At 32.9% G+C, this 25,731-nt stretch overlaps 1 protein-coding gene across 2 annotated transcripts in view; it reads right to left on the minus strand.

Moving 5' to 3' along the window:
* Positions 1 to 25,731, minus strand: part of LOC140452400 (cytochrome P450 4d8-like) — a 110,567-nt gene continuing 84,836 nt past the window's right edge. For both annotated transcript variants that reach the window (XM_072546627.1, XM_072546635.1), the window contains exons 4-9: positions 25,350 to 25,535; positions 17,288 to 17,667; positions 7,151 to 7,219; positions 3,117 to 3,232; positions 678 to 910; positions 1 to 301 (exon numbers count right to left, since the gene is read on the minus strand). In XM_072546627.1, coding sequence (XP_072402728.1) covers positions 135 to 301; positions 678 to 910; positions 3,117 to 3,232; positions 7,151 to 7,219; positions 17,288 to 17,667; positions 25,350 to 25,535 — 1,151 coding nt within the window. In that variant the 3' untranslated portion in view covers positions 1 to 134. The remainder of the gene's footprint in view (positions 302 to 677; positions 911 to 3,116; positions 3,233 to 7,150; positions 7,220 to 17,287; positions 17,668 to 25,349; positions 25,536 to 25,731) is intronic.

Here is a 25,731-nt window from a genome sequence, read left to right on the forward strand (position 1 = left end):
ATGTAGAACATTTAATTGTAGAAAACCCATACAATTTTTTTACATTTACACCAAATTAAATCTTACGACTTAAATTATGTCTAAAAATTACAAAAATACAAATAAACATCACAAATACGATGACTGAATCCGTATTAAATTTGATTCCAATCTCTTTTTCTCAGTTTTACTTTGACTCCGTTCTCTGATTTAAGAACTGTCTCTGCAGCTACTTCAACTTTGTGTCCACATGGTAACACTTCATAATTTCTTAAGAATTTAGATATGATAGTTTTCATTAAATTCCATGCATACTTTTGACCTAAAATAATAAAAATATCATAATTACTTGTGCTAAACTTATTCTAAAGCTATTTGTCTGACCTCACTTTTTGCAGAATATTACTGTATTAATAGCACAGCACAATAAAAGAAAATTAAATGTTTTATAACATTTCACCTTCTAAATCGGATGCCGTTGTAACTAGGATTACCAAAGGGACTAAATTGGTTTTAAAATCAAACTCCTTTCATTAATTATTTGATGTCCGAATTTAAAAATCCAAAAAAGAAGCATGAAAAAGTGAATGGCAAAAAGGCTTATCCAGAAATTTTGGAGATGTTTGTCGTTTCTGATATATTATTTCTTTTTTATGATAAGAAATTAATAATCCATAATAATAAAAAATTTACAATACCTATACAATTTCTAGGACCAGCACTAAATGGAATATATGTGTACGGATGTGAATCTGTTGTATTTTCGAATCTGCTCGGGTTATATGTATCGGGATCTGGGAAATACTTCGGGTTCCTATTTGCCCAATATATAACGATTAATAAAGCGGCACCTTTTGGAATAATGTTTCCATCGGTATATACTACATCTTTGTCAGCTTTTCGGCCAATATAAGGAACTGGTGGATACATCCTAAATATATAAAGTGAAAAATAATTAAGGTTGAAGACTTAGCTAGAATGATTATTCGATAACTACGTCACCTAATATAAAGATCGCGCAAGTATCCTAATACAGAGATTCGCATAAATCTTCATACCATTCCGAGCGAGTACAGAGCGGTTTTATAATTAAATCTTATTGACAGTACGGCAAATGGAACGTACCTTAAAATTGCGTATATCTCATGAACATCCAAGTTAACCTCTAAAAACTGCTAATACCCCAAACAAAATCGAGAAAGTTCGTATAGACAAAACCAAAAGCTCGGGTTCGTTTGGAAAAATATTCCCGTGATTTTTTTTTTGCATAATAACTTTCATGAGATACCCTAGGCTCAAGGTTCAAGAGGTGGCCTAGGCGAAAAGTTGTTCAATTTTTTTTTAAACCAATTGCAACAATCGATTTTTTAGCCCAGACAATGTTTTTTAAATTTTTTGGATCATTCTGAACAAAATATGTCCCTTGTAATTTTTCTGTAAACTCAATCTTTTTCGAGTTATAATCAAACACAAGTAAAATATATTAATTTTGAATTCACCAAGACCTAAACTTAGGCTCAAACCATGTTCAATCATATCCCGATAAGTATGTTTGGGCTTATTTTATTTTAAAACATTGTTTTTGAGTCGTTAATGACGCGCTCATGACAGTAAGGGCGCTCGAGATGCGGCGTGTATAAGAGAGAGAAAAAAGATTTACGGCATAAATGCAGTGGCGGCTTTTGGGGGTAGGCAGGATAGGCCGGGCCTACCCAATAATTTTAAGAGCTTTAAAATTTAAAAACACATATTTAAAAATTATGTTAATGCATGTAAATAACTTTTAAATGTACTAAATCACTCAATACATTGCGTCCGTTAAAACAACTATGTTATTATATTCCCACAGAAAACATCGAATCGTATTCACGCATTTTAAATATCATTAATAGGCCCGATCGGAAGTGGCCGACCCAGCTCACATAAGATCCCCGTACAATAAGCGTTTGAAGTTAAGCAGCTTGCCGGACAAGGATTTATATTGTCGTGTTTATGCTTGCTGTTTAGGCACCAGACGATCGGGCCTACGTCGACCATCGTTGTCACTTGTAACGTAATTATCGAATTGTAATATAAATTATGTTTTAAATTATGATAAAAAAATATGTAACATAATCTATAATAATTGTAACATATTTTTAAACAAACAACACAATTGCAAACAAGTGCACGGTTGCCCAAATAAATTTAAAAAAAAATCGTAAAATTCGAAAAAAAAAAAAGATTCCCACTCTCACACAAAAAAAAATGTATTACACACACTGGCAGCTACAGAATTTTTTTTTGGGGAGGTCATGGATCTTGAGGGTGATTACTTTTCTCTTTTAGTCTTACCACCAATAGGATAAGTGGGTTTCCAAATATTTTTAAGGGGTTGGGTCATGACCCCGTGACCAATCCCTGTCTGAATACACATAGCTTTATGTAATTTGCTGGCTTGGCCTACCCAAAATTTTACCACACCAGCCGCCACTGCATAAATGTTTGCTGGTTTGAATTATCATTGTTGCAAATGAGCGCCCGCCCTACCATACGCGCTTAATTAGCAATTAAAAACAATGTTTTAAAATATATAATCAAGCTTGAAAATTAGAGAATTTTAATTACCAGATAAAATAACCCTCGCCATGTGTTAAGCACTGAAACAAATCGCAGTATTTGGGTACGATCAGTCGAAAGACAGATTAGTTAGTCAAGAGTCGGCTTTCAAAAGAATATTATGTGTTTGGGATTGAATTTTAACGACGAATTTAAGACGAAATTAAAAATGACAGCCGGTTCTATAAGAGTGTTTAAGACGAAATTATTTCATTAAAATTCAGTTTCTGTTTAAGAATAAGTTAATTAGGTCGCATTAATTTAATTCACAACATCAATCTACGTATTTTAGTAATTTAGTAATCTACTGTATATATACTCAACTATAATTTATTTGTCTATTTTGCTAATTAAATTAAAAACTGTTTAACACGGACTTTTACTTCACGTGACTTCAAAGAATCCTACATATATACATATATATATATATATATATATATATATATATATATATATATATATATATATATACATATATATATATATATATATATATATATATATATATATATATATATATTTGTATATTAAAATATTACCTTAGAGACTCCTTAATAGCCAATTCTAGATACTTCATTTCCTGAAGATCGCGGATGGTTACATTTCTATTTACATTTTCTTCAAATATTTGTTTTTGTTCTTGAACAATCTTGTCCTAAAATAATAATCATATAAATCATTAAATAAAGTTTAAATAATTTTAAGAAAAAAGTCGGGGAGCTAGCAATTAATTAATCGCGACGTGAGAACCAGAGGGTCCCAATTCACAAATCGTAAATTTTAGAGGAGCAAATTTAAGTTTGGAACATCAGAATATGTTTCAGAACTTTCAAATGTCAAAGTTTAAGTCTCATTAAAGATAGTAAATAGGTTAGATTCAGTTATGAGTCATAGGTTTATAGATTTTTGTAATTTTGTCTTTTCAACTTCAACCCTAAACAGAGCGTCTGCAAAGGATCCACCGTCTTCTGTGGACCATACGTAGCCACAGAAGATGATCGCTAGTTTTTATTTGGTTTCGTGTATGAAGTGTTTTCGGGTGTATGGGATTGGGTATGGTTGTCGATTGATAATTAAATGCATTCGGATTAATTCGCAAACAGAACCATTGTTTTCATAATTTTTTGGTTTTTTAAAATGCATGGAGGATATTATCATTGTAATCAGCAATAAGATTGAAAATCACAGAAAACCAATGTTCTTGTCCTTTTAGTTTACGGTTCTCATATAGAGTGTTTTCAAGAACATCGTAATTATCATTAGGAAGATAACGATATTTTTTAACGATTGTTTTTAGGGCGTCTAAATTCTAGATGGACTCGAGGAAAACAAGGCGTCTTAAGAACATTTTGAGCCTGGGTGTTAGAACCCCGAATCGTTCTTAAAACGTATCTTATGAGAACGATTCGGGGGCTAGGGACTAAATTTGGACCAAAAGTTATGGAAGGAATGTAAATTTTTCTACAGAGTTTACGGAGGATTTTTTCCCCGTCGCTAGAATTCTGTTTCCTTGTCTATGCTTAAGTAGCGTATACAGGGAGGACGGTATTCAATAATTGGCCTAATAAAAATGTTTGTAGATATGCGGGAGCTTTAGTAGTTGCATTGAATTTACCTAGATATAGTCTGAGGAAGTTTAAGCATTTGATATGCACGCAGTTATGGCCAGACGCTGTGTTTGTGTCAAAAATACAAATTTTTCTTATGGTGTTTTTGACCGTAAGAGCCACATTCCGATAATTAAAAGTATCTTGGAGGCGAATAGGATTGTTAAGTATATTGTACTTAAGACTACCGACATGCAGAGATCCGGTTGTATTCTGTTTTGATGATAGGGTCTCTGAATCTCTTCTGTTATCGAAATAGACGGCTTTTTTATCGAATAAGTAATATAATGTGATCTAGAAGTACCGGAGAACATATATATTATATATAAAATAGACTCATATGTATTACGTTGTCAATGTGAGTGATTGCCAAATCGACTTGTTCGGTAAATATTATTGTGCCTAACTTGAGGAGATTTATGCCATGTATTCTTGGAATAATTTCCAGTGGAATTTACGATAATCTCGTCCATATATGGCTGAAATGGGGCGGGTAGAATAGTCAGATCAATTCTTACCAGGAGAGACAGATAATATCACGTCACTATGGAGTCCTACTCCATACTGGAAATACTCGACGTCAAACCGTTCAATGATATGGTCAATACAAATTATGTAAGCGACAACTGATGTACCCTGTTGTCTGAAGAGCGCGAAGTTAGAATTTGGGATCTGATATTGGGGAGGTTGATTAGAATGTCTGTCAGATGGATGTCATCAGCGTTCGTGTTGTGGGGATGTGTATTAAGTTGGTCATTTCTGCGGGACCCTAGATTTTAGGACAGTGGTATGTTGTAAAATGCGGGTGTGTAGAACTAGGAAGGTGTCAGTTAGGGTAAAGATTTAGATGTTGTGACAGTGGAGAATATTTTGATAAGGTGAAGTTTTCTATTGGCACCTTGATAATTAAATTCACAGTATACAATCCATATATGATGTTCGAGAGGTGTTGGATGTTGGAGCAACATTTAAAACAATATTTCTTCCTAATTAGAGCTACGTTCCTGAATTGAGCATTTCACACTAGTGCTTTTACCACCTAAGTAACAATGTCCTTTCAGGGCAGCAGAACAGTGGGATTCCGAGTCCGTGAAGACTCTGACTACAAAGGTGAGAGTGTTGCAGTCTTTGGATACTAGCCTAATACCTTTTCTAAAGTGAAAACCTTACATTATTAGGTACTTCTTAGTATATAGGGTATATCCGAGCAGGTGTGTGGTTCGCATAAATACTTTGCTGCGATTCTTGTGATTGGTCTTGTGGGCATGCAAGTGGATGGGGTCTTATTTTCCAATTTAGTTTTGTGTTTATTTTTTCTTTTTTGTAGAGTTTGTTTGCATGCAGTTGGAATGCTTTGAGCATCATCTCTTGTATTTAAACTGTTAGTATGTTGTTAAATTTCTATTGTTTCCCTGTTTACAGATTTTTTTCTATTTTTAATGTTAGCTAGCATCGTTGCTTAATTTAAATTTATATTGTGTCCTGTGCTTATGATATGTTGTGTTAGGGATATTTAATTATGTTCTTTTAGTTTTACCTATGTCCATTGATTGGTCTGTCTGATGTACGTTTTGTCGAAGTCCTCATAAGGGGCTGTTTTCTTGACCAGCGTTTTGAAACTATTCTGCCGAGATTAGTTCAAATGGAAAGAGCAAGACAGAAAATTCCTTTAGAGACTTTTTAAAAATGAGTTAATGAGTTGAAAATATGATTTTTTTCTACTTTGTAAGAGAATAAACACCAATGAAACTGATAAAAATAACTATGGAACTGGTAAATGGAAATACACAACAGTTTTTAAAAATGTTTTGAGGAAACCACTAGAGACAACATGCAAAATTATGAGAATGCAAAAAATATTTGCTAAATCAGACGGCAGACGGCATCTACTGATATTAGTGTACATAGTGAGAGGTTTTTCTCAGATGCAGATATTATTTATGAAGAAAAGCCAAACGTTTGCTATCAACAAATGCTGAAAAAATTGTTTTTAATCATTACAACTTAGCATTTATACATTTTAAGTAATAAAGTAATCGTTTTTGATTTAAATTACATAACTTTTTAAATAACATGTATTTTTTTCAATGATTTGATATTCGGTATTCAGCTGAATAGCATACTGGATACCAAATATTTGAAAAAGTAGCAGAACATGCCGAATACCGAAAAGTAGCCAAATATTTGTGGCATCACTAATTTAAACTACTTACAGACATTTAAGTCCACCAGAGATATTATAGTTCATGATAAATAAATAAGAAAAAAATCGGTTTAAAATTCTGTAAGTGTCAATTTTTTACTTTCCTAATCTACTAATACAGTCAAAAATATCTCTATATATATATATATATATATATATATATATATATATATATATATATATATATATATATATATATATATTTCAGCCATATATGTACGAGATTATCGTAAATTCCACTGGAAATTATTCCAAGAATACATGGCATAAATCTCCTCAAGTTAGGCACAATAATATTTACCGAACAAGTCGATTTGGCAATCACTCACATCGACAACGTAATACATATGAGTCTATTTTATATATAATATATATTCTCCGGTACTTCTAGATCACATTATATTACTTATTCGATAAAAAAGCCGTCTATTTCGATAACAGAAGAGATTCAGAGACCCTATCATCAAAACAGAATACAACCGGCTCTCTGCATGTCGGTAGTCTTGAGTACAATATACTCAACAATCCTATTTGCCTCGAAGATGCTTTTAAATATGGGAATGTGGCTCTTACGGTCAAATATATATATATATATATATATATATATATATATATATATATATATATATATATATATATATATATATATATATATATATATATATATATATATTTAGAGAGAGAGAGAGAGAGAGAGAGAGAGAGAGAAAGACAATTTACAACCCAAACATATATACTTATCTATTAAAGTTATATAACTTACCTGTACATCCTTGTTAATTGACAAACAATATAAGCAGAAACTTATAGCAGATGCGGTGGTGTCATGTCCCTAGAACAATAATAATTATTATAAGACTACATATTTAAAAAAGATAATGGGAAAAATACTGATCTAATGATTTAATGATAACGATTCGCAACTTTGCAATAAGTGTTTAAATTGTTATTATTTTTTTCTTTTACTGTTTTTTTATTATTAGATGATTTAACGAACATTATTTGTTTTAAAGAAAATGTTTTTTTTAAACAAAGCTCAATATTTTATTTTGATTTTTGATCTATTTTGATTCAATATTAACTTTCTTTCAGGATCAAGAATTACACACAATTAAAAAAAATTCAACAATATTAGTATCAATAAGGATCTTGAAAAATCTATAAGAAAAAATTCGAAGAATATATTGTTACGAAAGTTCCGTAAGATTTATCCCACATAGAAAAAGTCCCGTGACGAAAAAGAAAAAGTAGTAGTTCTAGAACATTCAAGATGACATCTTAAATTCATGAAATGTCTAGTGATGTTCAGAACGTCAGGTATTTTGAGTTTTGAGGTTTATAGTTTAGTTTATAGAATAACTACATACGCAGAATGGAGGAGACCCGTGTCGTCAAAATAGCAAGAGATAAGTCACCAATCGACAGAAGAAGTATCGGGCGACTGCGCAAAAGATGGAGTGACAACCTTCCATAGAGGTATTAATTCGCCAATGAACAAGCAGAATTGCTTATAAAGATAAAGAAAAAGAAGAAGGAGAATAAGTTTATACTTGTCATTGAGTTCTTGTAAACAAGTATTGTAATATTTTTGGTGTTCCGAAAAAAGTTATTTTAAAGAAGTGTAACATTGGTGACAGCGCTGGGATCAAAGAAATATTTAGTAATTGTTAATGATAAATATAAAATCTACTAATTTTGATAGGTAGATGGATATGTGCGAACCCTCCGCATGGTTTTTAAAAATGGAAGAAGAGGAACATCTTAGACAAGAAGAAAAGAAGAAGCGAAGACAAGATGAGAAACAGCTTTTACAAGAGTAGAAGAGCTAACGAAAATTTTAAGTTAGAGGTAAGTCAAATCACTATTAGAATAGAAAAATTAAAAGAACAATAGAACTATTTAGAAAATAAAATAGTAAATTAACAAAACAATTTACAAACCGATTTAGAAACTAAATTAAATTAACGCAATACCATAACGATTTAAAACAACAACTAAACTATTGTTTAGTAACTTTTATAGAAAATAAAATAGAGCAATAGAAAAACGATTTAAAATATAATTAAGAAAGTTAAATAGTTAAGTTAAAAAGAAAAATGAATACCCAAGCTTCTTTATCTAATATTGCTTTAGTAACTAATGTCTAGTCACAGCACTATCAAAATTTTAAAACCACCCCATATTTGATGGTCAACGGCATGAAAAACATCGTATTTAATTTGAAGCTGCAGCTAGGGCAACTGGATGGACTGAGAATAAAATGGCAGCTTCCTTGATAGTGTCGATACGGAGACAGGCAGCAACTATCTTTCAATATCTTCCTCAGGATGCAACCTGATTATAGAAACAAGATATGGCCAGCAGCATTTAAAGCAGGTTTTTTAAAGTCATCAAAAGCATAACGAAAGCCTGCAAGAATGTGAAGCCGATATTAAATAATTATTGCAGTTGGCGTACCCTCAGGGTCCTAAAGATTTCCTAGAACAAATTGATATTGGACATTGAAACGCAACAAGCTCGTCGATTATAGCATGACCAAACGCTAAATCTCTAAAGGCTAAACGCTAAAGCACTAATCTCAGCCCAGGAGTACGGAGAAGCGGCGAAAGGTATTTCTAATTCTCGCCCAAAATTGAAAGAAATCAGATTTGCAGAAAATGAGGATGTCACTACACAGATAATGAACAACTTATTTTATCCCAGATTTTAAGCATATTGCAAAATGTTCACCAAAAATCACAAACTAAAAACAGATGTTTTAACTGCGGGAGAGTAGGGCATTTGCAAAATAATTGCAGAAGCCGATCCCAGGCAAGGACAAAAGAACCAAATAATAAGGTCAGAAAGCCGCCCAGATTGACATTTAAAATCCCGTTACATAGTCTTACTAGAAATACTGCAAAGTATATGTCTCCAAGGAATAGATTTCCCACAAGTGACCAGAGAAGTAAAAAAGATACTCTGGAATCTGACGTTTCCTATCTGTGAGAGCAACTAGCGATTAGTAAAAATGAAATAGAAAAATTATGGGAACAGGTGTCAATTTTGCAGAATGAACAATTACAAGAGTTCCATTCAACAATGAAATAATTACAGGTTCAAAGTCAGTGCCAACCAGAAGAAAAAGAGAATTTAACCGAAGAAGTTAGTCTTCGGAGGATCACTGTTGAACAGCAAAAAGATAATAATGAGACTTTCCTGGAAAACCTTAAAAAGAGTCGAAAGAAAGATAATGATTTAAGAGTCATACGAGAATGGCTTAAAAATGGAGTAAGACATAATTGGCAATTGGAAATAACCAAATACAATAGAAATATCAAGGCGTACCGGGCTCAATGGGAATCTCTATATATTTCTATATATGGTCTATTATATCGGAAGTGGGAAAGTCCCAATAGAGTACGTTTAACGAGTATTGCTGAAGATCAATGAAGATATAGAATAATATTATAAGAAATGCGATTTATGCAATGGTAGAAAAAACCCTAGAACAAGAAGTAGTGGTAAAATGGCACACTTTTTTGCGGAGAGCCTTTTAAACGAGTTGCAGTGGATATTCTCGGTCCACTTCTGATGACAGAAAGAGGAAACAAGTACTTAATAGTTGCAATGGATTATTTTTCAAAATATCCTGAAATTGAACCCAATTCCTAATCATGAAGCGACTACAGTAACAGAAGCATTCGTAACACACGTCGTATCACAACATGGAGTTCATTTAGAGTTACATTCAGATCAAGGAGAAAATTTTAAATCAGAATTATGAGAGGAATTAATGAATATTTTAGATATTAAGAAAACTCAGAATCAGACGGAATGGTCGAAAGACAGTTATATAATAAATAAGAACTGTTTGTTATTACCTTTTAATGTTTGTCGCTGATAATCAAAAATATCAGGATACTTTAATTTCTCTATTATAGAAAGAATCATTTGAGGAACTTGACGAAAAAGAAAAGTAGTTGGAGAACATTCAAGATGACATCGACTATTTCACTCATCTTAAAATTTTACATAATCTGACCAATCACAAACCAAAGACAGCTTGTGTTATCGCGAAAACACCAACTGTCTTTCAATTCTGATTGGTCTATTAGTTTCGTGTTTTCAACGACGTAACCATGGATACCGATCGCAAAGCAAAGTTTGACGTTTGCCAAAAAAATTATTGTAGCTGTATACGTCAAAATGAGTCGTTTCGGTGGTGCTTCAAACGAAGTTATAAACCAAAACATTGAAGAAAATATACCGAGTAACACAAGAAAATCTAAATCTTGTATATGGAGACAATTTATGATGTTCTGTGTGGATCGCAACTACAAATTAGATGCAGAAAATAACAACGAAAGACTAGCATTCATTCTAAATAATATAGTTTATAATAATTATAGTCGAAAATAATGTATTTTTTTCGTGTACAAATTATTTATTGTTATAGGTAAAAAATAATTATAACAAATTATTTATAGTTATAATAAATATTTCATGATCATGACTAGTTGTGAATTATTCAAAAAATGGGTAGATTTGGGTTACCTAGATCAAATGTATTATTATTAAATTCCTTTCTCTCATTCTACTGAATTTTTGACCTATCACTTTGTTCATGACATAGTCTAATAAAATACCACTCATGATTTAATTTAGCTTATAAGTCTGTCTTGTATTTCTAAACTCAACTGAGTTTCTTAAAGAAAACACCACTCGTCTTACGGACTCGTGGTGTTTTCAAGCAACTCAGTTTCGTTTAGAAGTAAATCGACAGACTTATCGCGAAAATTGAATCACTAGTGGTATTACTATTGAAAATTCATGAAATTAGTGAAAGTCAGAATGTCATCAAATATATGTAAACAGATGTCTTTGACAATTTAAAACAGTAGTATTTTAAGTTTTGAAGTTTATAGTTGTCATTGAGTTATTGTAAACAAGTATTGTAAAATTGTTGGTGTTCCGAATAAAGTTATTTTAATATGTATACCTAGATAATCAGGCATCAGAAAATGCAATCGAAAACAGAAAAAAATATAAAAACACCAGAATAACAGAGAGAAATGAAATAATACAACTCATAACTAAATTCTAAAGCGAACTATACAAAGCCCCTGAAACACTTAAAGAATCAACTAATAACCAAGAAGATATACCAGGAGTCCTTTCGAAAGAAGTAAAATCGACTATTACGCTAATGAAAAGCGGTATAACAGCTGGAATATATGACATAACAGTGAAATTGCTTAAATATGCTGGTAAGAAAACCTTGAGAATCTTAGCAGGTATATTTACGAAGTGTCTAAGATCAAGAGCAAACGCAATTTTCATTCATAAAAAAAGTAGCAAAGATGATATCAAAACCTACAGACCCATAATACAACTCATGACTAAGTTCTAAAGTGAACTATACAAAGCCCCTGAAACAGTTTAAGAATCAACTAATAACCAAGAATATATACCAGGAGTCCTTTCGAAAGAAGTAAAATCGACAATTACGCTAATGAAAAGCGGTATAACAGCTGGAACATATGACATAACAGTGAAATCATATATTTGCTATTCACAAAGAACAAAAATGGTCAACAATAGATTAACAAATGCATTAGAGCCAAGAGGATAAGCTAGCTTTAGAAGTGGATTCAGTACCCTGAACCATATCCATGCGCCTAGACTACTATATATAGTTAATATTAGTGGAATATAAAATACCACTAGTTTTAACCTTTATAGATTTCGAAAAGGATTGCGATTTTATATATCCCATGGCATTAATAGAAGTTTTGACCAACCAAGACATTGAAAAACCATGCATAGAGACTTTAGCAAATACATACAGAAAACCAAAGGCTAAGGTAAACATTTACATTACAGAATTTCCCACTACTAGAGGCGTCCGAGAACGATACAATATCCCGCAACTCTAAAAAACATATTTAGCAAAATGAACTGGCAAAATAAAGGCCTATCCATTGATAAAGAATACCTAAGCCATCTAAGATTTGTAGACGGCATCGTCCTGATCAACAATAATTCTGCAGAACTTCAAGAACTTATAAGCTAGCTATTTAAATGCAGCTAGCAATAAAGTTGGTATAAAAGTAAACTTGACAAAAACAATAACCATGTACAACCAGCTAGTGGATGTCCAAGATGTAATAATAAACTACTTACTCCCAGCAATTAACAAAAGAATGAAACTGGCATTAGCAATGGGCATGTCTTGTTAAAAATGCAGTTTAATTCAAATCCAGCATGCCACTCCACCTGAAGAAAAAAGCATTTGATTATTGTATACTACCGATCATGAGATACGGCTGCGAAACTTTGACACTAAAGAAAAAGATCATAGCGAAACTCAAAGGTTAATGGAGCGATGTACTCTAGGCATAACAAAGAGATATCGCAAAAGAATAGAATGAATCAGACAGAAAATCGAGGTCACTAATATAATTAACAGAATTAAATGTTTAACATGGCAGTAGGCGGGACATTTAGCAAGAAGAACTGATAATAGATGTTCTTCTTCTTAGAGTGCCATATCCCTACGGAACGTCGGCGACTACCATGCTTATAATATTGTTATACTGATCTCGGTCTTGCGCTACGTGTAGCAATTGGTCCGCTGTCAAACCTGTCCACTGCCACTGATAATAGATGGTCCACTAGAATTCCACTGTGGTATTAAAGATAGGTATACCAATTACTATGGCATAAGGAAACAGGCAAGTAAAACATGGCACAGAGAAGCAAATATTAGACAATCGTAGGCAGAAATGAAGCATGATAATGTAAGGGTGGCTGCACAGTAATCGGTAGAATAAGCAGAGAATAAAGATGATGATAATATTGCCAGAATTCTAAAATGCTGTGAAACTTTAAATACATTAGAAATAAAAATTTGCAACCTAAAACCCAAATATTTATTGTATATTTAGATAGATAGTTTTACAGTTTAATTTAGGATTAGTAGTACGAAGATAAAAAAGAACAATGTCGTAATGTGGATTAATAATACTTTCCCTGTTTGGTTTAAAAGTTCCTAGCAAGGTAAATAATAGGACAATATATGTTTACGAATAGATTAGGAATTTTGAAATCTATTGTAAGATGAACATCAGTAATGGTGTTTCCCATAATCTCTTATAATAAGATATATTTGTTTAGTTTATAAAACTTTTTAATCTACACGGAAATTTTGTGGAAAACAGGGAAAGATCCAGTCTCATCTGACGAAGGGATGGTTGTTCGAGTAGGATAGAAAGAGTCTGGCGGCGAGCAAATTAAAGAAGCGGATTTTGCTAGGAATTATTTTAGGAGGTGAGAAATGAAAAGATAAAAAAAATAAGGTAAACAGGAAAGGAAATCATCTTAGAATGAAGTTTTGAAGAACTCAGCAGTAAATTTTTTCTCTCAAAGTTAAGTTAAAAGAAACTTTTCATATTAAAATACTGGAGTCTTCAATTTGATTACAAAGTCAGTTGTCCGTTTAAGTATAATTTTTTTTAAGAAACCATTAAGTACTAATAGTTTATTGTGGACGTTTTGAAAATTTATTATTATTATGTAAAGGATAGGCAATTATACTGTCATTAATTGGTTTTTTAGTTCTGAGCAGATAGTTATTAGGAATACTTAGTCTTTTTGCATTTACAAATTATTGCTTTATTCGTGTGAATTTTTGCTCCATGCATATTTCTGTTTTGAGCGATGGAACCATCGCTCCCATCCGCTCATTAAAAGCGAGAATCATTCGTGAAGCTATCGAAATCGAAAAACGGCCTAACAGCTTGAACACGCGCGATGACGCGAAACGATTGCCGGCAAAATGGCGACCCCTGCTTCAGCGACCTCCCGCCCACACCGCTCAGGCCACGTCAGTTTAGACCACGCCAGCGCATACCGTTCCCGCGCATACAGCGAGTATAAAAGCAGCCACACAGGGTAAGACCGGTTGTCACTCGACACTGAGGAGTAGGCAGATTGAGACCTCAGTGCCGAGAGACAGTTCTTGCAATATAGAACACGATACTGGTACGTCTCGAGTGAGGGGAGTAGGCAGATTGAGACCCCGAACTCGAACCGAACCATATCACTCTTGATAATGGCTCCAAAATGGGCGCCGAAACTTTAAATTCTCAACGCGGTTCTTCCCGAGAACTCAGCAATTTTCATTTATCTGACCGCGGAAACTTATCCGAACACATATATATTATATATATATATATATATATATATATATATATATATATATATATATATATATATATATATATATATATATATATATATGTATATATATATATACTGTATATATATATATATATATATATACATATACAGTATAGGTAAAAGTTTGCCCATTGCCCATTGCCCATTAGTGAGACGATTAGTTCCGATTAGTTCAGATCAGAGATATACATATCTCTGGTTCCGATCCTAAGAAACTAGAGGTGGGTCGTTGACATTTTTATCAGAACCGTTTTTCGTAAACTGTAACTAGTTGATTGTGCACCAGTAGTTTCAAATAAGCGAGTACACAAACATATTGGCTATTATATTGAAAGAAACTAACGAAGGATATATTTATTATAACTTGAAAAATAAATTAAATAATAAAAATAGTACTTATATTTACATTACACATTATTAAATCGCGAATCGTCTAAATTGACATTTAAAACATAAGTTTTTCTCCTTTTTTTGTTAACCGTGTTCTTCTTTTATTTAAAAGTAAACCAGACTTTGAACATGTGTTCACAAGGAACAGATTTTGTTACAATACTACAATATTTTATGAATATTATGGTTAAGTGAGGATATGCATGGCGATGGTTTTTCCACCACTGTAATGGACAGTTACAATCTCTGTTCGAAATTTTTTGTGGGTAATATCATCAGACAAATACATGTCGACTTCTTTTATATCTCTCGATACAGGTGTATGTTTAGATGAGTCATGTCCAATAAATTCATCAAAAATACACCATGGACTTAAGTCATCTTCATTAGTTTCTTTTCCTTGTACTGGTTGATTTTCACTAGTACAATCTTCTGTTTCTTGTTTTATAGGAGTAACCAGCTTCTTAACTCTTTCTTTTGCTTTTTATAACTAGGTATTCTGATTAATGAATGAGTTTCGATTTACGATTGATCTGCATTTTCGATTTCAAATTTTGTATTGATAGTTCATCAAAGGATTTCATCATCATCATCAGTGGTGCTACAGCTCTAGTTGAGCCTTGACCTTCCCCAGTCTATTTCGCCAGTCGTTTCTGTTCATCGCCAACCGTTGCCAATTTGCCGCGCCGATTTTCCTTGCGTCCTCGTCCACACCGTCCCTCCATCTCAGTCGTGGTCTGCCTCTACTCCTATTTCCCACTGGGACCGATAATAGAGTTCGTCTGGGTGGGTAATTTTCATTTGCTAGATCTCGTAACGATGTTTTTTTACGGGATAGAGTTGTTAGCCCTAAGCCCAACCTCCAACCTGGAGGGCCAGGGACTCTTCTGTTAGGGTTACCATACCTTAGTCCGTTTTGGTTCACGGGTGGTATTTTATTTCCCACCTACCCGCCGGTCCTAGAACCGGTTAGGGCGTTCCCCTATCCACCACCTGGGGACGCGTCCGATGGGAGACAGACAACATCCACACATCAAAGGATTTATTTATTGTAAATGTTCAATTAAGAATTATTTTTCTTAGTCAAAATTATTGACCTAGTATAAGAATAATAATTTTATTTTTAAAAAGTGCACATTTGTAGAAGATGCAGCTTTTATGGTCCGCTTTCTGAATATTGCAATGATTGAAACTTCTCCTGACGCATTTCTGTCCGTTTCGACTACTTCTACTACAAGTACTGAAATACTGCCACCGCCAACCAAGCGTCAAAAGGTGATGGATACTTCCATTAATAAAAATATTAGTTTAGAACAAAAGAAACAAATAGATATGGATTTACTAAACCTATGCAAAGACTCCAGGAATCCACCCTGCAAAGTTTGCAGGGTGGATTCCTGGATATAAACCACCAACAAGAAAAACTTGTTCATTACGTCAGGTTCATTACTTCAGGAATGTTATATCAAAACTGAGCAAATTATTAGAGCACAAGTTGTTAAAAAAGTAGAAAATATCTGCATTACTACTGACCTCTGGACAACTGGAGTAACTGAGAGTTAACATCGCATTAACAGGACATTATTTAAATGAAAATTTAAAACGGTTTTATTAGGCTGCTACCATTTTTCTGAAAACCATAATTCAGAAAACATCGCTTTTGAAATTAGTGAAATTATGAATCCGTGGGGTCTAAAACGAAAAGTAAATTTTGCAGTAACTGATAATGTCTCAAATATGGTCAAAGCTATTAAAGGTGTTTTGGAATGAAAACATTTAAATTGTTTTGCTCATACGTTAAATTTATTGGTGGAGGACGCACTTAAATGTGTAAAATTGTGGCATATTCCTAATAAAAAACAGTAAGCTGTCATTTAAATCCATTTCGCCCAAATTTTATTATCTTAGAACATTATTCAAATGCTAAAAAGACAACAGGTCACATAAAACCAATAAGTTTGGCAACGTTAAACTTCCCCTTTTTTATTATATCTACTAATGCATGTTCGGCGATCTAAAGGCCGGATCTAATATACCTCTCTCTTTTTAAACAGATGTTTCTAACTGCATCTCACGTAAGGTCCATACCGACCATAAACTTTTACCTATACTGTATATATATATATATATATATATATATATATATATATATATATATATATATATTTCCATCATCAGTGCTTTCTAGGTGTACATGGTTGAAGCCACTAAATACATGGGTAAAAACCCTTTAAATATAGTTAAGTTTATTTTAAATTACATTTTTGATGATAAAAAACATACTCACAGCAAATAAAAAGGTATCAACTTCTTCTCGAATCTCTGTATCGGTAAGAGGTCTACCATCAATTCTTGCTTCTAAAAGTAAATCTAAAAATACTTTTCTCTGCTTAATCCCAACATCATCTATTTTTTCTGTTTGTTCTTCTTTCTGCTTTTTCTTTAATTCTTCTCTTCTGGAAGTGATTACGTTCATTGTATGAGAATGAAGTATTTTAACCTGTTCCATTTCTATTTTGTAGTCAGTGGTAAAACGGTAGAAAAAATCGAAAGTTTTTAAGGGTGAGTACGTTCTGAGGATCAGCAATCTGCACAACTCTGATACTGCTTGAACATAGTCCGATTTTGGATTTTTTTGGGCATTTATTGATACTCCCATTGATGTTTCTGAAAAAAAAAAATAGAACTAAACGTAAATTAAAACAAACGTTTTATAGGATACGTGCTCTACCTGAGAGCTATCTGATTGGCCTTAAATTGTCAAATAAACTTCTTATTTGATGACAACAGCTTTTAGTTTATTGATGATTTATCAAGAAATATTATTTTATTTTAGTTTTTTTTTAATATGCATGACAACAAAAAAAAAAAAACATGTCTAATAGCCTGTATTTCCATCTCGAATATCAATATAAGTTTGACAACTTCGTGGTATGCTATTCATAGGTTTAGTGTTTATATTTAGGGATTAAGCAGGTTATTCTTCACGTTATTTCGTTCTTTCAGAAGGTTCTGTCCATACAAACAATATTATTATCAGCAGTTCCCCTCCCCTCCATAGTCTAACAATAGGATTTAGAATATGCCTGATGTATTATTTATATTTAACGTCATTTATACTTATGCGTCATTTATATTTTCTTCGACATAGAATTGGTGACTATATTGGATAACTCTAATACCAATTCAAAAACATGGCACTTTCCCTTACGAAAGAAGGAACATTGTGATTATTTACTAATTTGGCAGTTCTTGTTGGTATCCCTAAACCTAAATCATTTATTATAAAATCTGTAGTTTTATGTAACAACATAAGCGCATTCCAAAAATTCTTCAAATACGCAAATGTACCCCAAAGTTACTGGATTGTTAAATCGAAATGGTCCTAAGAAAATAGGAATATCAATAGGAAAAATAAAATCAGACCATTCTATTTATTTATTTATTAATTCTTTGCCACTCTTAACTGTCCAGCTATTTGGCGTAGTGTGTCCTGCATGTACAGTCTTTTCTTTCTTTTTAGCAAAAGTAGCTGGTCTAAGTGAATTATTTGACTCTGCGTTTGTTAACATATTTGCTTGTTGAATGATGTTTTCTACTGTAATTAGAGATACTTTAGTAGCTTCGCTCACACGGTGTTTAATATTGATTCGATTACCTTCAGGAAATAGTATAATATTTGTAATAGTATTTGTATATATGTATTTATATACATTGTAAACTATTCCTTTGGATTCTGGTGTCAATCTGATCTATTTACTTCTCCTATACTTAACCATCTCCATTCTACAAAATAGTTCTAATACGCGTGTTAGCTTCTTTTTAAGACTTGACAACATAATGAGACTAAATTAACTCGTTTTAAATCCAGTGACTTGAAATTCTCGGAAATAATTCTATCAGTTCTTTGTATGTCCTTAATGAGTTGTTAAGGAGTCATTAATAATGACTTTTTAATTACGGTTTAATTACTGTTAAAATTTTAAGTCCATGTGCCGTAGAAAATTTAAAAAACAATCAAGTATATATTTTTTAACATTGTCAGTACTGAGTATCTTGACTAAGTTGCTGATTTGAATAAAAAGTTTGGTATCGATAAAATCAAACTCCATTTATTATTTAGGTAAGTGAGTAAAAATTTTGTAATTAGCGCGGTTTCAAAAAATATCAAACAACCTGCTCAAATTGTTTAATATTGCAACGTCACTCCATGACTCCTATCATAGATATTCTATTGTTTACGCGATAAACCATTTCGTGGAAGTGTTCGCCAGGAGTAAACACTTAAAAGAGGATGTCAGTACTATTGATGTCGAGCAGCTGAGTTTCCGGATAACTTCGATTCTTGTTTTTAGTTTCTCAGCAACTTAGATTAAATACTTAAAATTTAACGTTCTACTTAAATTCACGGCTAAGTATTTTGAATATTTATCATGTTTACGTTGGGTATTTTGAAATGTAGCCTTTGCAAGTGTTCTTTGAGCCAAATTGTTATTAAGGTTATCATAGGTTACTTCAACTATGTATAAATTGTCGAAAGTAACTTCTTCAACTTCCATATGTTTAATCAGAATATCTTTAGTTCCTGCGATGAATTTTGTTTGGGTTGATACAGCCTGGTTATCGGCATAACTAAACTTTGTCGATGTTGTTTCAAGCATTTCCATATTGTAAATGCTAAAAAGATATTATGCAAGTGGTGTATTTTACAGTAGGCGATTTTTGAGTTCTCTAGGAGTGCTAAGTTCTGAATAAATCATTTCGACATATATCTGAAAGTATTATTGGACTCTTACTGTTGTATAGTAAATATTTTTAGTAATTAATAAGTTATTGGCAAAAAGATTTGGCATTTATAGACTATGAGAAAATTTTCGACAAAGTTAAACACAACATTCCCAGGGAATGTCTAAAGCGAAAAAGACTTGACAAAAATGATATTAACACAGTGAGAAATCTCTATTGGAACCAACAGGATGTGGTAACATTACCACAGCCTGTTGGTTTACAGGGATGGAAATAGCATGGATGCGCAACAGATTAAGTAGAGGAGTGAGACAAGGCTGTGTAGTTTCACAATTACTTTTTAATATACACTCTAAAGCGTTATTTACACAAGCACTTCAAACTGTACACAAGGGATCAAGATAAATACGTCGATATACGCCGCCGATACAGTCATTATCGCTGAAAGTTAGAAAGATCTGCAGACGCTACTTAACACAATTTGTAATACTGAGGAACAGTTTGATTTAACAATAAACGTAAAGAAAAGAAAAACCATGGTTATTAGTAAGAGGGATCAAAGATATTGAACAAGTGGACAAAATTAAGTACTTAGGAGTCTGGATTACTGAAGATCTAAATTATAAATTAGAAATTGAATCAAAAATAGACCAATCAAAAAGTCTTTATCTGCAAATCCGATATCGTATGGTAATTTTTATATCCACTGTATTCTTCTTTATGGTGCCAAGCTTGGAATATTAAGGTTGACTTGATGGAAGCCTTTAAAATGTAGCTGTATAGAAGAATTTTGAAAATTTAGAAAGGAAATTCACAGTAGTTGGCTGTATACCATAGTTAAAAAAACTTGCAATGAACTAAAAACTTCTTTTTGTTAAATGGTATAAAATTTTTAATAAAATTTTTAAAAACTATCTAAAATGGATTTATAAATTTTAAGAACGTTTTCATCTCTATCAGATCATTATCAATAAAAAACATATATAAAGTAGTCGATACTAGCCACATATTGAAGTCAGATAACCCTTAAATTACATAATTTAAGTAACGAACATTGTAATTCCTAAGACACTATGTAGGTCTTAAGGTCTATAAGGGATTACATTTTTTAAGGAAACGTACAATTTCCAGGCTTAAAAAAGGGGACTGTTGAATCCCAAATTAGTCCATTAATTTGTAATCTCACATTAATCTTAATTTCCTAAATTTGTATAGTTTCACCGTGTATAATTCTGAAACATATCGATTAGTAGCTTAATTACAGTGTGTTCAACTTCCTGCAAACTATAGATTGCCTAATATTATCTTGAGGAAATGCCTGCAATCATTTCCTCGGTTTAAATTATATTTGCCAGCTTTCGAGAGTGGTTTTTGTTCTACGTAGAGAGTAATACACTTATCTGATGAATCGTACCATTTTAGCCAGATGTTAACTATAGCTTCGGGACTAGTTTGGGACGTAGACTATTATAAATTTCTAACTCAACAACAATTATAGTGCAATAATTCAGTAGCTGTCAATAAAAATATATTTTACTCCACGACTTTTACATCTTATTTTATTTTATCATCGTCAATCGAGAATAATCGGATAAATGGAATTAGAAAGAATTCGAACTTATATTTACATTTGAATTTTTCCAGGACCTTACGCTCTGAGAGGTTGTTACCACATTTTTTTTTTAATTTTAATAAAAAATTTATACCATTTTACAAAAAGAAGTTTTTTTAATTTTGAAAATATCATGGGCCGACCATATTACGAACGAAATGATGTTGTCCAGAATGGGAAGAGACAGAGAACTTTTGAGCACAATTAAAAAAAGAAAGACAGCATATTTCGGGCACATACTTAGAAATGAAAAGTACGAGTTGTTGTATCGTATTATGAAGAGTAAAATCGAAGGAAAAAGGTGTCCTGGTAGACGACAAATGTCCTGGCTGAAAAGAATTCACGACTGGACCAGGTTAAACACACAGAATCTTTTAAGACAAGCAGCAGATAGAGACGAATTTGCAATGGTTATAGTCAAACTTCATTAGTGAAGTCGGCACTAGAAGAAGAAGATTCTGATTCAAAAGATTTTACATTTCCCTTTGACTATTTTGAAATTTATAAGCTTTATGGATTTTTCTCATGTCGCCGCAATATATGATTTTACTGAATTTCAACATATAGCAGCGTTTTATTGTTAAATTGCTTTTCCATCTGCAACTTTTACTTTGCGACTTAATGCTTAGAAGTTTAGGTTTCTTAATCTTAGTGAATTTTTATTTTATTAATATATTTATACTACAGATAAGATGGTCGGTGGTTTCTCGATTGCCAGTATCGAGAACATTTTGGTAAATGATCTCATTGTTTTAACGGCAATCTGAGATATAGTCTTTTCGATATTCTCTAGACATGCACTTCTTGGCTGTGTTTATTACTACCCCGACAAAACAAACTTAGTTTTACTAAAACGAAGTATCAAACCTAAACACCTAATCTAAACAACACTCTATGAAAACTATGAAGAAAAAATGTAAAAAGTACATTCACGACAAGAAAAATTAAACAAGACGAACTAAAATAGAAAACCGAAGATAATTAATACAAGCCAAGGCGAAGTCTCCCAAAATATACCAATACATTCAGCCCAGAGGCTTCAATATCCAAAAGCTACATGGGTATATCTCACATGGATAGATGTATACTAAGGAACACAAAAGAAGAAAGGTAGAAGTCAATATAATTGCCGCCACTAGTGACGAAAAAAGATGATAACAAATGCGCTAAAGAACTATTCGAAGAATACATCGTCGGTAGATAAAGAAGAAATCAACTTCAACAGGGCAGTTATGCCATAATGATGAATAAAGATGAGAATGCCAAAGTAATAAAGAGCGAAATCAAGGAGCGGATATTCATTAAATCAGCATAAAAAAATTAAGACCAGAAATAAAAACTGTTTCTATCCATATCTATTGTACAGGTGCCAAAAAAAGGAAAAGAAGGTCCAGAGAATGAGAAAAGCGACCATGCTCAAATACTTAAAAGTGAATATAGAACACTTACCAACAGAACATTCCAACAAAACTCATTTAATGCTACTATTGTCAGTCATATCAACATACAAGTAAGATATTTCACGCCATCATTATGTTTGTGAAATGCAATCAAACCATAAAGACGTTGAGAACAACATCAGAAATTGCATAAAAATCCCATATGGATAAAGGCACGGAACGATACCAATAAATAGCGCACCAGAAACATCAGGCAATAGACTGCAAACTCCGTACAAATGATGTTGACATTTATGGAAATCATGATGAAGATTACAAAACTAATAGAAACGAAACGTCAGCAAAAGAAGAAGTAACTAATTATGGTTTCTTGCAGTCAATCCATATCAATCGGATTGATATTCAGAAGACGACAACCTCCTACAAGAAGGACTGCATGGAGGAAAAAATAGATGATCCCTTACGTAATGATATATCCCAGCTGTTTACAGGCTGGGAACCATACAAACAAACAAAAATTACAACATACGAAGACAGTAGGAGAAAGGTCATTTGGCTACTTCGCATAAAAACAGAAGACAGAATCGTGGTGCAATGTACATAGTTCCTCAACAGCTCCCAAAATCAATATCTGTATACACAGCATCAATCGTTTGAGTCGCGCTCAAAATAAGTTAAGAAATAAGTTTTACGTTTTTTCTCTTAAAGGTTGTACGTTTAGAAAAATGAATTCTCGCAAACTTATATATATATATTTAGGGATTCTACAGTATTCACTGCCTTCCCTCGCTCAACCGTTTCCATCTCTCTCTGTTGTTCCATTCTCCATCGTTTAGTCCTCTCTTACTCATGGCGTCGTCTACTTCGTTCCTCCAGGATTTTCGGGGTCGTCCTCTTTTCCTCCTTCCTATGGGGCTCCATTCGGTTATTCTTTTTATCCATCTGCTGTCGCTAGCTCTTCTTACATGTCCATACCACTTTAGTCTTTTTTGTTCTATATATGTTAGTATGTCTGTTTCTATTGATGTTCTTTGCTTTATTTCGTCATTACTTCTCCTATCCATTCTTGTTACTCTGCATCATCTTCGCAGGCATTCCATCTCTGTTGCTATTATCTTACTGCTGTTTTTCTTGTTTATGATCCAATTTTCGGCCCCATATGTCATAATACTTCGCACTAATGTTTTATAAATCTGCGTTTTTGTCTTCATATTTAGGTGTCTATCCCACCATACTGAGTTAAGTTGCCGGATTGCTGTTCTTGTTTGTCCTAATCTTTGTGTAATTTCTTCCTCTGTTGTTGCCTTTTTCGTGATTATGAACCCCAGGTATTTGAATTTATCCTTTCCTTTGATTGTTACGTTGTCATCAATCTGTAGATCTTCTATGTCTTCTTCACTTGTAGATAGGTACTCTGTTTTCGCGAGGTTAATATCTAGGCCAGCCTTGGTATATTCTTCTTGTAGTTTCTTCATCATGTAGGTGAGGTCGTCTTGGTCTTGTGCAATCACTACTTGATCGTCTGCAAAACTTAACGTATATAGGTATTCGTTCCGTACCGGTACTCCCATGCCTTCGCATTTTCTTTTCCATGTAGTCAAGGCTTTCTCTAAGTATATTTTGAATAGGGTTGGAGATGTGGAACAACCCTGCAGGAGCCCTTTTGTTGTGGTGAAGTCTCCTATGATTCTTGTTCCCATTTTAATGGACACTTTATTTTCTTTATACAGAGCTTTTGTAGCTTCTATGAGTTCCGTCTGTATTTCTAATTTGTACATTGCCTCCCATAGTTCTGACCTTGGTACAGAGTCATACGCCTTTCTCAGATCCACAAATGCCAAGTGTATATCTCTATTTTTTGCTTTTTTCTTTTCCAACAGTTGTTCCAGTGTGTATATGTGGTCTATGCATGATCTTCCTGCCATGAAGCCTGCCTGATCCTCCCCGATTTTGCCTTTTATCGCTTGCTCTATCTTTTCTCGCAGTATCTTCCCATATAATCTTCCTATTGATGATATTACGCTTATTCCTCTGTAGTTTTCGCATCGTTTTCTATCTCCTTTCTTAAATATAAATGTCATATATGCCGCCGTCCATTCCTTTGGGAGCTGTTCTCCATTTATGGCTTTCTGAAATATCCATTGTATCATCCGGTGTAATTTTTTTGATCCGTATTTTCTCGCAAACTTAACACAATAATTTTATTGCTCCAAGAAGAGGTGGAAGAAGAATAGATGATAATGTTAATCTGCAGTGCGCGAAACTAAGCAGAATCTAACAAACCGTTATCATAGAGAACCATTTCTTTGATTTTGAAGAACGTGCGCGGCGTTCGACTGACTGTGAGTCATGCTTCGCTCACTGTTCTAACAAATCACAGCTTTAGGGAGTAATGCAGAATCTAGAAAAGGTCGGGCCTCTAAGAATGTAGTTTTTGTGTGATAGAACTCATGAAAGTATTCATCATCGGTATTCAGTACGTAAAGACTCGTTTGATAAAAATTGATCTGGAAAATCATACACTAATAGTCATGCATATTTTCTTCATATTAGGCCCCTAAGTAATTATTAAATCACACATTATTACTTACCACACACAACGTCCAGGGTACAGTTTTGAAGATACGGAAATATATCAAAACTATCTTTGTTAGTTTCTTTATCCAATAGATCCACTAAAAGTGCAGCGTTGGAATCAAATGTTTCGACAAAGACATCAAGAATCGAAAAATGAAACGAAGGAGTCAGTATTTTTCTACTTCTTTTCCATTTTGGACCTAAAACAGAAACATATTTGTACAGTTTTAAATACATCAAATAAACACAAAAACATTATGAGTTCACTAATATTTCACGATACTTTAATTTAAAAATAAAATACTTAAACTACCACTTTACACATTTTAAAATTTTGTAGAATTACTTTTAAAACTTTTGTTAAAATTTCTCTTTAGTAACAACATATAGTGTTAA

Source organism: Diabrotica undecimpunctata, chromosome 1 (assembly GCF_040954645.1).
Source record: "Diabrotica undecimpunctata isolate CICGRU chromosome 1, icDiaUnde3, whole genome shotgun sequence".
Lineage (NCBI taxonomy): Eukaryota > Metazoa > Arthropoda > Insecta > Coleoptera > Chrysomelidae > Diabrotica > Diabrotica undecimpunctata.